The sequence below is a fragment of the Cyprinodon tularosa genome, unplaced genomic scaffold (genome assembly GCF_016077235.1).
Source record: "Cyprinodon tularosa strain WSP-4 unplaced genomic scaffold, ASM1607723v1 ctg172, whole genome shotgun sequence".
NCBI lineage: Eukaryota > Metazoa > Chordata > Actinopteri > Cyprinodontiformes > Cyprinodontidae > Cyprinodon > Cyprinodon tularosa.
Window position 1 is genome coordinate 916428 of NW_024038551.1, and position 13756 is coordinate 930183.

The 13756-nt window shown below is 39.6% G+C and overlaps 1 protein-coding gene across 1 annotated transcript in view; it reads right to left on the bottom strand.

Moving 5' to 3' along the window:
• The window catches only part of slco2b1 (solute carrier organic anion transporter family, member 2B1), a 36591-nt gene extending 23804 nt beyond the window's left edge, over positions 1-12787 (bottom strand). Inside the window, exons 1-5 of the mRNA XM_038281565.1 lie at positions 12529-12787; positions 8055-8157; positions 4603-4740; positions 3041-3203; positions 2735-2944 (exon numbers count right to left, since the gene is read on the bottom strand). Of these exons, the coding sequence (XP_038137493.1) occupies positions 2735-2944; positions 3041-3203; positions 4603-4740; positions 8055-8123 (580 nt within the window). The 5' untranslated portion in view covers positions 8124-8157; positions 12529-12787. The remainder of the gene's footprint in view (positions 1-2734; positions 2945-3040; positions 3204-4602; positions 4741-8054; positions 8158-12528) is intronic.
• Positions 12788-13756: the final 969 nt, after the last annotated feature.

Consider the following 13756-nt stretch of genomic DNA (forward strand, 5'->3'; position numbering starts at 1 on the left):
ATATACACTGGTGAAAAGCTTTACCTTTCATACATACTAGTGAAAAGCTTTCATATACACTACTGAAGAGCTATTTGCAAATTTCAGTTAAAACAGAAGCCCTTTCAGCATCATGGGATTTGTGACTTTACACTGTATGTATTTATATTGTAAGGTACATTGTTAGATGTAATATCTGCAAAAATATTTGCAAATAGCTGCTGAAGATTCTCAGGTCACTGTCATTCCCAAAATAACTTTAAATCAAACCAGTGGACTTTGTTTTCCAAGTCTGAAGATGTTTTGCTTCCCATCCCTTTCTAATTTCAAAGCAAGCTTTCTGGATGGGATGTAAAATGTCTTCAATCTTGAGAAACAAAGTCCACTAAATTGTTAGATAAACATTTAAACAGAAAATACATTCCATAAAGGTCATCAAACCAACAGTCATATTTATTTAACAATTTTTGATTTCAAAATGTCAAATAATAAATGTTTCAAATGTTATATAGAAAAATAATGACAACTTCCAAATTCATAGCATTTGTTTATTTGTTCCCATGTTATGTAGAGGGAACGGATTATTTCAATCAGCTAAAATACATGGTTCCCTTCCTTTAGTTTAGGCAACTATTGATCAAATGTCACCAAATCCAGAGGGTTTGTTGTTGATGAAGAGAGCAATAAACACAGATAAAGAGTTGCAGCTAAATTCATTTGTTCCGATGTTATGGAGGGGGAACGGATTATTTCAGGCAGCTGAAATATCAATTCTCTCCTCTCCTCCTCATATATCTTTGGGAAATAAAGAGCAACTGTTTCCAAATTCTCAAAAAATGTTATGTGTGATAGCATGTAGTATACTAGAAAGTTCCTTAATGCAGTAATCTGTCATATTTTACAACAGGATTAAGCAGAAAGTCTACACTCTCATTTTTGCAGGAAGTATTTATTTTTGTGCCCAACTCTCAGCAAGTTTCCATCCTCTTATATCTGTGATGAAAAATTATAAATAGACACTACGGGTTGGAAATCTGCGTTTGGTGACTGATTTTTATTTCTGTAAGGCTTAAGTTTCAAAAGTTGGAAAAAGATCGTTAAACAGCGTAAGAAGACCTTGTTTATTTTTTGATTTTACAATTTTGTAAACACCAGCTTCCGATTAAACAAAATGTTTGAACCTTGACATGATTATACTAGCTGTTTTTTCAGAGAAATGATGAGAGGCGCCTGGAGAATGATCAGAACCGCTTCTATGGATGCAATGTGTGCTCGCGACACAGGGGGAACAGATTTTCATAGGGGAACAGAATTTAGCACATCACTGGAGCAGGATCTCCATTGAAGCAAAGAAAATTAATAAAGTTGAGTAATGCCCATGCTTCTGTGTGGCGGCCAGCTGATAGCTGAGTAATAATCAATAATTTCATTTGATAAAATTTCTGCTGGAGATTGCACAAAATCTATCCAAAAGGACCTCTGTTTAAAACAACTTCCGGTTTAATGACATTCCTTCGTGTTTCACTGAAATACCTTCCATTACTACTAAAATCCTCAAATAGCTTTTCAGTAGTGTATATGAAATCTTTTTAGTGATGTATATGAAAGCCTTTTGATAGTGTATATAAAAGCTTTTAAGTAGTATGTACAGTATGAAAGCTTTTCAGTAGTGTTTATGAAATCTTTTTAGTGATGTATATGAAAGCCTTTTGATAGTGTATATAAAAGCTTTTAAGTAGTATGTACAGTATGAAAGCTTTTCAGTAGTGTATATGAAATCTTTTTAGTGATGTATATGAAAGCCTTTTGATAGTGTATATAAAAGCTTTTAAGTAGTATGTACAGTATGAAAGCTTTTCAGTAGTGTTTATGAAAGGTAAAGCTTTTCACCAGTTTATATAAACAGTTCTCACTACTTTGTATAAGAGCTTTTGAGTAGGCTATATAACACATGTACGGAGCTAACCAAACTGACCCCTGTTTAAAACAACTTCCAGTTTAATGATATTCCTCCTGTTTTACTGAAATGCCTTCCGTTTCAACTGAAATCCGCAAATAACTTTTCAGTAGTATGTAACAAAGCTTTTCAGTAGTGTATATGAAAGCTGTTCAGTAGTATGTATAAAAGTGTTTTAGTAGTGTATATGAAAACTTTTCAGTAGAATGTATGAAAGATTTTCAGTAGTGTATATGAAAGCTTTTTAGTAGTTTATATGAAAGCTGTTCAGTAGTATGTATGAAAACTTTTTAGTGTATAGTGTGTATATCATCCCAGGAATAAAATGATGGACTAACCTGGTCATTCAGTATCTTTGGGCCATCAGACCTCAATTGTTAGGTTCACAACAGTGAAGAGGAATGACATGAAGTACTGAAACATCAAATCATCACTAGGCCCCAGAGGAACTAGACAAGATGAGGGCATCACTTTATACCACACTGTCTAAACCAAATTCTCACATCTGAACCTCCCATTGCTTCATAGGCCAACCTTTTATGCCACCTTAGCTAAATAAAGGAACATTTTCTGATTAGTCTCATTTAGCAGTGTTTCTGTTTGTCAAACACTGAACATGGCAGAGAGTTCTGGTTCTAGCTATTAGTAAAGTGTTGAACAGAGATGTATGATTCATCATTGTTTTCTTCACTGATCCAGACAAGCTGTGAAGCTCACTACCTTGTTATATTTAAAGAGCAGCTACATGATAAAGTATGACTGAGTTTAAACTTTGTTGATTTATTTGCTGTGTCCTACCAAGGTAGAGCGGAGAGTTCTTCCTACTGGCATAGTCATCGATGTAGGAGATGCCGAAGGGCTGGATAGGGACGGCTCCAATGCCCAGTAGCAGTTGACCCAGAAGCAGCAGAGGGTAGACCATCTGTTGGGCGGGGCTGTCTTGCTCGAGACATGTTTGGTTGGAGGAGGAGGATGTACCGCAGAGGCCTGAGCTGTTATCAGTGGAGGCTGTTGGGAAACAAGTGAGATTATCTTAGAGCAACAAACCAAACAGTTTTTTTTGTTGAACGGCGGGAGGAATCTTGCAGAAGCATGAGGTCTTACATCTGATTCGATTTGTGTAGTCGTACTCATCACTCAGGAAGTGGGGCAGTGCCATAAGCAGCGAGGCCAAACATGCCAGCAGAGCACCGCCACCGATGAACCGCGGACGATGAACACGACTTCCCAGGAAGCTCACAAAGATGATCAGAACAGTGTTCCCCACCTGGATACAGGAAGAGAGAAACCAGTGAAAGACAGGAAGATCCAGCATCATTACCTGACAGAGATTTGACTTGCCAAAACAAAATCAGGATCAGTTCTGCAGAACACAAATAGAGATAACAGATAAAAACATCCATTTCTGAGAAAAGAGTGATTTTGGTTTGTAGCGAAGGCCATGAAAAAGACAGCCAATACTCTTAACAGTTTGTATGTTTTTAAATCATAAACGTCGTGTTTAAACTCAGCCGATTTTCTGCGTAAATCCCAGACAGTTTTGTTTCATCACATACTGTGACCACGTATTGTGGATCATCAAAATAAGTGGTCCACCTAATTGTCAGTCATTCTGGTGATATATTTATGTTAGATTGTCCTACGTGCTCGTTCCATTAGCTATCTTTTTCTCTGCATGCGCACTTTCAGGCGTATATCTGTGGTGAGATACGCTTTCAGACAGTCATTGAAGCTCACCTTTCTCACCGCAGTTCTTTGAAAATGGCAGAAGGTTGTAAGAGAAAAAATGTCTACAAAGTTTATGAGAAGAAAACAACGGCCTCAGAAGAGGCAGATATGTCCCGGAATGCTTTGCGCGGAGAGGTCTCCTTGCAAAATATTATAGGATTTGCTGCCACAGCAGCCCGCTGTCGCCATAGGCCAGCGCTACTCGACAGGTAGGTGTGTGGGTAGGGGATGGTGATACTGCAGTAAGGTATGAAAATTCAGTGCAGTGTTCAAATGTTCTTTTTAAATCCTTATGCATTTTCACAAGGTTGATGCAACTGAGGGTTTAGACGTCAGTCCAGTTTTGTTCCTAGTTTGGTTGTGACATACTACAGCTGTTAACCTCTTCACATCCATCTCATTTTGAAGTAATCCTTGCCTATTTTCTATACCAAATTGGAAAAGCAAACAACTGCGGAACTGTACAGTAAGCCCATATTTTATGTGTGATACATCATTTGAAAGCTAACGCCTTCTAGATTCTGACAATATAGATATAACATTTGGAGAGTAAAACACAGCCCAAGCTGCATCAGTTCAAACATGACTGAAAGATCTTAGCTTTATTCCAAAAAATAATAGGTATTTTTTGAACAGCAGTATTAAAGACATGCTTGAGAATAAACAAAAGAAAGACTTTTCTCTTGACCTCTTAAACTCCACGTTTTATAATGTGCTTGTTTGTTATGGTTTCATGTGCTAGAACAAGACAAAGGGGAGTTTTGGTAAAGCATTGATATATACATTGCTGAAAATATAACCTGAAAAGTGTAGAGTAAGTCAGTATTTTCTTTGAGCACCAACTTTTTGTTTGGTTTTGTTCTAGTAAAATTGGTCACAAAAAGCAGATCTACTGTGAGATAACCAAAGAGAATCACAGATGAAGCTGCTGAACTGACCTCGTTGAAGGCAGCCAGGATCCCTGACTTCTGGCTGGATAGGCCGTAGCGTCTTTCAATGGTGGAGATGGAGCTCTTCATGAAACCAGAGACTAAAAGCTGAGCCAGCTGCAGAAAACTGTGGCAGAACACAAATACCTGTAGAGACAGACAGGAGGAAGGCTGTGAACAGAGGAGGAATCAACATGGCAACTTTTGTCCTCTGTCTGAACAAATCCTCAGTCTGTAAACCAGGAAAGACTGATAGCTTGGAAGGAAAAGAGATAGGATGAAGGGTTAGATCACGTATAAACAACTACGAGAGGAACTGGATTCATCCTAACTGAGCTCATTTGGGTCATTAACCAAAAACATTCAAGTCTGACCCAATGAGAACAATCCCTGAGCTAAGCTCAGAACAATCGAGTACCTTTTGGGTTGAGCTTCTGGTCCTCTTCTAATTCATTGTTTGGTGTTCAACCTCCTCTGTGTTGTTTGGTTTACTAACAAGTTTGGTCGAATTTGCAACCAACTGCCATCTGACCATTCTAATGACTAGTTTAACTGAGGATATGATGCCTTTGAATTCCTCATAGACTAAACCGCGCAGTGAACCTTAATCAGATTACTCTCCAATATGGAAGAAATCTGAGCAAAACATATCCTGTTGTGAAGTGTTAGAAAACTGTGGATGTTTTATTCCACCTCACACAGAACAAAGAAAGCTCAATGAGGAATGGAAGCAGGTATTTAATGCCTTTGGGTGTAAGATTTTCACACTCGTGCACCACCTGGTGTTAAAATGAATTACAAAAAACCTTGCGGTGGTACCAATGACGGAAGCCGTGGAGTGTCATAGAATTGGGGTTGTCAACCTTCTGCACAATTTTAAGTGTCTAGGTGGGAGATGAAGTAAAGAACGTTGTTATTGATTGCAATAAGTTATAAAAGGTCCTACATATGGTACCATGTGCGACCGCAGAACAACATTTCTCTGTGACGGAAACATGTTCTGAGCTGCACTATGAAAAATGTATGAAAATATATCTTGGAAAATACGGCTGTGTTAGATTCAGGAAATGTAGGTTTGTAAAAAAAAAATAGAAATTGAGAATAGAAATTGAGTATACACAGGAAAGAGATTCAAGCAGCTTCTGCAGGAGCGGAAAGAAAAAGCCCAACCCAACTTCAAGCTTTCTTTCTCCTAATCCTCTCCTGTAGCCATCTTTTATTAACAGAACATAGCACATGGGTTCAAAACAGTATTTGTTCTGACAGAACAATTGATCAGTTCATAAAGACAAGATGCTCCATCAGAATGACAAGGCAGGATGGTCTCCTGACTGCATCACAAGACACAGTGCAGCATCCCCCTTGCACAAATGGTCTATAAGCACACATTCATTTTATAATCACCATTGAATAAACCTGACAGGCTGTCACGAGGAAAATGTCACGTGACCACACTGAGCTATTTGTGAAGTTGTGGAGAAACTGATAGAGGCATTTTTTGTAAGAGTTCAAATTTATTTAACATCCTTAGACGGAGAGATAGAGCCCAGGACACACATTTATACTGTAAAAATCCCAAGACACTCTTGGGACCATCTCACCTCTGCATAAAGAACTTTCTCACACATGAACATTTGGAGGAAAACAACTTCAGTTCATCAAGGACATTCCCTGTTAGGTCCACTGGCCAGATAAACACAACAACTGTCTTGTGTCCATGGCATGAGGGAGCCTTAAGCACCTTAGAGGGCATGTTGTCTATATTTCACCCTAGTCTAGAGGAAGGAGGCCACTGCTTTATGTTACCCCTACCTTAAACATTACAGCATGGATGCTGATACAATATTTTTCTAAACCTACTCCTATTACGCCAAGAAAAAGCACAATCTAAATATTTCATCTCACAAATAGGCCGAGGAAAAACATGCTTTCACATATCTTCAGCATAAGACAGAAATTTCTTTTCACTGTTATACTGAATCCATAAACTTACCTGTGCAGCACAAAGCTCCCAACTTCTGCTTCTAAAGCACCATTCTCTTTAGAAAAAACTATGGCAATATAGACTCTGGTTTTATCCTATCACATAGATATAAAACATGTTTGCTGACATATTTGTCCCGTTTCAGCAAATTTAATCAAGTAGAGACGCCCCAATATGGAACCCTCCAGTGTGTTCACCTGGACATATTTATGAACTCTTAATTCAAAACTAAAAGTATGCTTTCATTTAAAATGGAATGTTATTAGTCTTCAGAAGAACATGTATATTGTAAAGCAATTCTTGGTTTTTGCTTACTTAAAGCCAAATAAGTTACACATCATCCCTTTAAACAAATTATTTACATACATGATATTTAAAAACATGCGGTGTGCAAACATGGTCCATGTCTTTTATTTATGTTTTTAATATAAATCTGATCAGCAGCAAACACCAACACAACAGGTTGCTGCTACAAGGGATGATTTTCTCTGGCTTTTTCCTTCAAACAGAACCAAACACCTCAGTTTTATCAGATAATTGGACATGATTTCTCAAATGAAGCTCTGCCCCTGAAGAAATGACTGCCAGAATAAAGGACTGTGTCCCTAAGTACATGTTTTTATGGTGGAAGACAATGCCACAGAGCAACCCCATTAGAAGGTGCCTTTTACTTTTTCTTTTGGCACTTTGTTCAAAGCAGAAAAGTTCACAAGGCTGAGTTCTCCACAAAGTGTGATTTTGGTCTGACCCATTGAGCTACATAAAACCTGGAAGGATGCTAACATTGGCCCTCCTTACTATGACACTCCCCTCCCTATTCCACCAATCAGGGGCTCACTGCAGGCAGCGTGTCAGTGTTTCTGCTAGTGTATTTCTTAAGTATTGTGTAATACACTTGGAAATGACAGAAAATGAAACCTGGTTAACATTAACATGCATACTTATGAGTCAAATAATCAAACAAAGGTAATGAAATTGGGCCATAATGAGCTCAGTATTCTCCTCAAATTATTAAACATGAATTTAAATACATTTTTAGAAGTATTACACATGTAAAATACCAGATAATGACTCTTTTAACTGACAATAACAGGTTTCCCCACTTTTAACTGAAATGTTGTGAATGAACCAATCAGAGGTTTAGAAAAATATGACATCATCATTGCTTTGTTAAGTTGTTCAAAGATCTCTTAATTGTAGCTTTTGCGTAAACTTTTGTTTTTGCTGAAATAAGTTTTTAATTAATGATATACTTAGTCTGGCTTTTAAGAGACAGAAAGATTCTACTTCAGTCAGAAAGGTTTGAGTGTGATTGACAGCGTTTCTTTCTAAACAGTGAATCTTATGTTTAGCAGCACCTGAGAAACCAATGCAGGCATGTTTTCAGAAGCAGAGACATACATTTAAAAGCCGTTGAATCACATTTCTTTTAATGCAGGGTCAAGCCCATTAGAGATGTAATCTGAACCAGACTGACCTTGATGCTGCTGAAAGGGCTCCAGCGGCGGACGCCCCCAGAGTTCATGTTGATGCTTTTTGCCACCATCTTTTATTTTTGATTTTGGAAGGAAGAGCAGAACCTAGAACACACCAACAACAACAAAGTGGACCATTAAGGCAGTTTTTAGTTCCAAATTTCCCCCACGGTCCTGCTCCACAACCACAGGTTAATTTCATGCAGGCCTACTGCTGCCTGCCTCTGCACACATAGCACATTCCTGGAGACCGCAGAGAAAAATAAGGACAGGCAGGATAAAAGCTGCTGGGACATCACACAGAGAAGATGAAAACCCCCAGGGATCTGGTTACAGTCCAGACCTGGAGGCCCCTAAAGGTCTGCAGGGTCTTTAACATTAAGGGGGGTGTTATGATATAGCTAAGCTGCTGAGAGATTCTCCTGCATACATCTGTGGATCATTTCCTACAACATCTAAAAACCACAACCAGGCTAATCTTCAGTCTTCTTTACAGAAAACAATGCAGGGCAGGGATTATTCTGTTGCCTGAAGATCATCAGATGTTCAACCATCACATCCTGGACCAAACAACAGATGGAGGGCTTTAGGACCTCTCCCACCGAGGATCTCCTTCTTCTTCTAGGTATATAACCTGTAGAGAAAGCAGTGTCTGCATCTTCAGACGGAGGGTGGTGGTTCTATGGTGGATGATTCTGAGCGCTGCTTTGGCAGGAAGCGGCTCCTCCTTTCAGAACCAACAGCTCATTTAGAGGCAGGTGGAACCATTCAGTCTTTATCGTCACACATTTCTGCCCTTTATACCTTGGAGCTGAAAATTATTGGTCCCATCAGTTTGTCAACAAGCTGGTTGGACTGGTTCCTGTCATCACAGCAATTGAGCTGGATTGAAAGTTCACAGAGTTCACTTGGAATGTTTGATGTTTCTGACCTTTAAACATTCTGAGTCATTTGAACTAATATGGCCTCAGGTCAGAACATAGCCGTGCTGGTACTGTACCAACAAGAGAGGGTTCTACTGGATGCTGAGGAGGTTCTACTGCAGGAGTGTCAAACTGGTTCCAGAAAGGGCCGTGTGGCTGCAGGTTTTCTTTCCAACCAAGCAATAGCACACCAGACTTCATTCATCTAATCAAGGGAGTCCAATCTGAACACGATGACTTGATGGGATGACTGGAGTCTGGTGTGCTATTGTTTGGTTGGAAAGAAAACCTGCAGCCACACGGCCCTTTCTGGAACCAGTTTGACACCTGTGTTCTACTGGATGCTTAGGAGGTTCCACTGGATGCAGAGGAAGTTCTACTGGATGCCTAGGAGGTTCTACTGGATGCTTAGGAGGTTCCACTGGATGCAGAGGAAGTTCTACTGGATGCCTAGGAGGTTCTACTGGATGCTTAGGAGGTTCTACTGGATGCGGAGGAGGTTCTACTGGATGCTTAGGAGGTTCTACTGGATGCGGAGGAGGTTCTACTGGATGCTTAGGAGGTTCTACTGGATGCTTAGGAGGTTCTACTGGATGCGGAGGAGGTTCTACTGGATGCTTAGGAGGTTCTACTGGATGCGGAGGAGGTTCTACTGGATGCTTAGGAGGTTCTACTGGAGGCGGAGGAGGTTCTACTGGATGCTTAGGAGGTTCTACTGGAGGCGGAGGAGGTTCTACTGGATGCTTAGGAGGTTCTACTGGAGGCGGAGGAGGTTCTACTGGATGCTTAGGAGGTTCTACTGAAGGTTTCTGATGATTTTCGGTGTTTGAGATTCTCCTCCTTCCAGCATCCATGAAGCCTGAATTGGACTGACCGACGGGTTGTGGGTAAAGTAGCATTGGATCGGCTCATTTAAAGCAAGCTGTTCTGAAAATCATCAGAGGAACAAGGCTGCTCCGAACTGGACCATAGATTACTTCAATCTGAACGGGTAAGATCTGTTGTCATTCTCCAGTGAGAAAAGACACAGCAGTCTGGATGAATCTCAGATTTTACTGTAATCCCTTTACTTTGTAATAGAGCTAAAACAATTAATCATAATTATTTGATTATTGAAATAATTGTCAAATTATTTATTAATCGATTTATCTTTAACTTCTTTAAACATGCCTTTATCTGACAGAGCAACAGTCTTAGAGCAGTAATTATAAAAATGTATATGAATATTTAACATCTTTTGTCTGTCAATATGCTCTATCCAGAGTTCCTAAAGAGCTTCATCTGGTTTGTTCCTGTTTGGCTGTGACACCATCCTGGAGAGAAATATCAGCTGAGCTTCTGTCATCAACACCTTTGTTTATAGATGTTGGAGCTATGCCTGTTTTTCAGTGTAATCCTGTTTCTCTGACTGTGAATAATTGTATGTGCTTTCTTTAATCCTGACATAAGAGCTGGCTGGGAGCTTATCTGTCTGGCTGTGTGTTTCCTTGACGGGTCCGCCTGTGGAGCTAAATATCAGTTGCCTTTTGTATCTTTGTTTCTGTCTCCTTGAACTCCAGTCAGCTTGGTTCTACTGGAGGATTGTTCCTATTGAAAGGGAGTTTTTCCTTTCCACCGTCACTAGCTTGAGGGATTGCTGTTGAGTCAATGAGTCGATGCAATCATCTAGTTTTCCTTAGATAGAAAACTTTGAAATCAATCTGATTGGATGATCTGGGTTAATTATCTCTGTAAAGTGCCTTCAAATGACATGAGCTGTGATTTGGCACTAAATATATATTTAAACAAAATTGAATTGGAGAGGTAAAGTTTTAGTTTCATTTGGTTTAATTCTGTAAAAAATCTTCAAGGAACCTTTTTTTGTAATATGATTATTAATTGGAAAAATATTTGACAGATTAATCGATCAGCTAAATAATCATTAGTTACAGCCCTAGTTTGTAAGGCCTCCACGCATCTAGACAGCCCTGAACCCTCCTCCTCCTCCTCTTCCTCTTTTGATGTAGTTTGAAGCACTAAGACCAGAACTGGACTGTCCAAATAGATCGTCAACTTTCAGCTCAGTTTTCAAAGTTTTATTTTTCACATTTCCTGAATTCTTTCATGGAAATAAAACCTTTTTAATAACAAACCTGAAGAAACAAATGTCTATTTCTTTTATAAAATAAAATCTGATGTCCCTTTAAAAGCGTCAATAATGGATGTTCTGAACTTCTAAGTTTGTGACTCTGATTAGCTTTATTTGTGTACTTTTGGGCTCATATGTAGCCCTCGGTTTTTCTCGTCCGCTCTCCTTTGAAAACCTTGTACGTGTCGACACTCTGTGGTTTCATAGCTCAGCTAAAAACCTGCTGTTAAACAGAAAAATGAAAGTATGTGGCTGATATCTGCTGCTTCCATCCATGTGATGGATATTTGAACCTTTTGACATTTGTTTTATTTGGAAAACCTAAAACAAGAATGAACAGATTCTAGATCATCCATTTCTCTTTCTTTTGGACCCGCTGTGTCACGTTTAGGTTGAGGTTTAGACCCAAATGCAGAGGCAGAGAGGCTGAGGGGATTTCTTGTAGTTTTAATGATGAAAGCAGTTAAAGGCAGGAATCCAACTAAAATGTAACACAGACCAGAACCATAAAGACATCAGGGGGAAACATGCACAAGGAGCCAGGGAGAGACGAGGTGAGCAGAGAACAGCGACGACAGGACCAGCAACAACAAGGAACCAACAAAGAGTGACAGCAGAGGGAGAGTATATGTAGCTGACTGAGACAAAAACAGGGCTAACGAGCTGACAAGGAGCAGGTGTGAGAGGAGACAACGGGGGAGCCAAGGGGAAAGGAACACACAAGAGGGCAACAAAAGAAAACAACTGAAAAACCAGAGAACATAAATCTAGAAACTACAACAAAATAGGAATTAAACCAAAGCAAAGTAAAGCACAACTGAACCAAAACCATGACACGCTGGCAGACAGTTGGTAGCAGCAGTATCAGTTCTACCTGAGCAGGTCCATGTTTTAAGACCTGCAAGTATTAATCAGTAACCAGCTTAATCAGTAGGCTTTTATGGCCACCATCAGCCATGTATTTACCATCAGCTCCAGTAAAGGAGCAGATTTATAGTTTATATGCAGATCCTTTTCTGAACTCCAGGAGATTGGTTTCAACCAGACACCAAAGGCTCAGGAGACAAAAACAAGATAGTCAGATTCATTAAAGAATCCTGATCCGGAATAAGTTAATAAAAGCAGAGATTTAATGTAATCAGTTAAACAGTTTCTCCCCCTTCTTGATTCTTTCACGAGGTAATGAAGAAGTTAATGGAGGTTTGTCTCCAACTAAACCCGATGTTGATGATCAGCCTGAGCTCAGTAAATCTCCTGAATTAACTCAAGAAGATGCTCCAGAGAAGTTTCATTCACCTTGAAGTGAAGAGAGATTCTTTTTTAAAAGCAGACACTCCACAGAACAGCAGCAGCTTTCATTCATCGAGTCAGACTCCAATCCTCTGGGGAAGACAATGACGAAGCTGAAGGAAACAGAAGACTTACTGTGATCCTTGTAGCTCAGTTCAGTCTCAGCTGCTGCTGGTTCTGCTTCTCTTCTGCCCTGCTGAAAGCACATCCAGCTGCAGGAAGGGAGGGGGAGGAGTGCTATCAGGAATCCAACCCAGGAAGTCCAAACTGTTGGAGATACTAGAAAAAAAAAGCTTAAGGTTCTGGAGGGCTCAACTGGACTGTTCCTGGAGGAGCTGAACTGGACTGTTCCTGCAGAGCTGAACTGAAGTGTTTCTGGAGCAGAGAATCCTTCAGCGGCAGTTCCTAGTCTGGTTTGACTTGTTCAGTCAGTGGTAGAACTATAAAAAACTTCTCTGCTGTTTGGCTCCCTGCTGCTGCTTCACTTCTGGAATTGTTATTTAACTGCTCAGGTTATCCACAGCTCTCTCCATAATTCTGCTGCTATAGGCTTTGGCTGCAGGAGGGCTGAAAACCAAATTTCTTCTCTCTGCTACACTATCCTAAAAATCTATTTTGGCCCATTAAAATCACAGACCTCCATGTAAAAAATGGAAAATGACTCATGGGCCTTAACATAAGACCTTCTAAAAAGTGTGGCATGCATCCATACTCAGACCCAATGGTTCTCTATCTGCTAGACTTATGTTCTATACTGTCTAGATTAGAACCCTCTTTTTTCTCTTTTGTCAGGTTTATTTCTCTCTGTTTTGCTGTGTCTGACACTCCTCTCAATCAACAAAACATTATCTGGTCTACACTTCCTGCTTGTTTTTCTTAGATTGCTGACTTCCTGTTTCCAGTTCTTTGTCTGTACAGACTGGCTTTAAGGTGGGGGGTTGTGTTGGTGTAGATAATTAGGGATATTTTGGGTCAGTTCATGTTTGCAGCCTTAAAAAAGAAATAAAGACAAACATGGAGGAAGATTATTGTGTTTGTTTTTAGCCTTTCAGACAATAAAACCTCACCCGAGGCCCTCAGTTAGTGATCCGTTCAACCACCAAACCTTCAGTGCCTGGGCTAGCAGCCTATCTTGATGTCGGAACATGGATCTCACATCCTTTAGACCTGTGGACCAAAACTCCAGTCTTGGAGTTCAGCAAGATTCATATTTTCTTGCCAATTATAATCTTAAATTGTGGGTTTGTTGGTTCTATTTGTCAGTATTATTTTATAGAATGTTAGGTTTATGTTATTTTTTATTTATTTAATTGGTTATGGTTTTAGTTTTTGTGATCTGGCAAATAAGTTATAGTTTTTAATA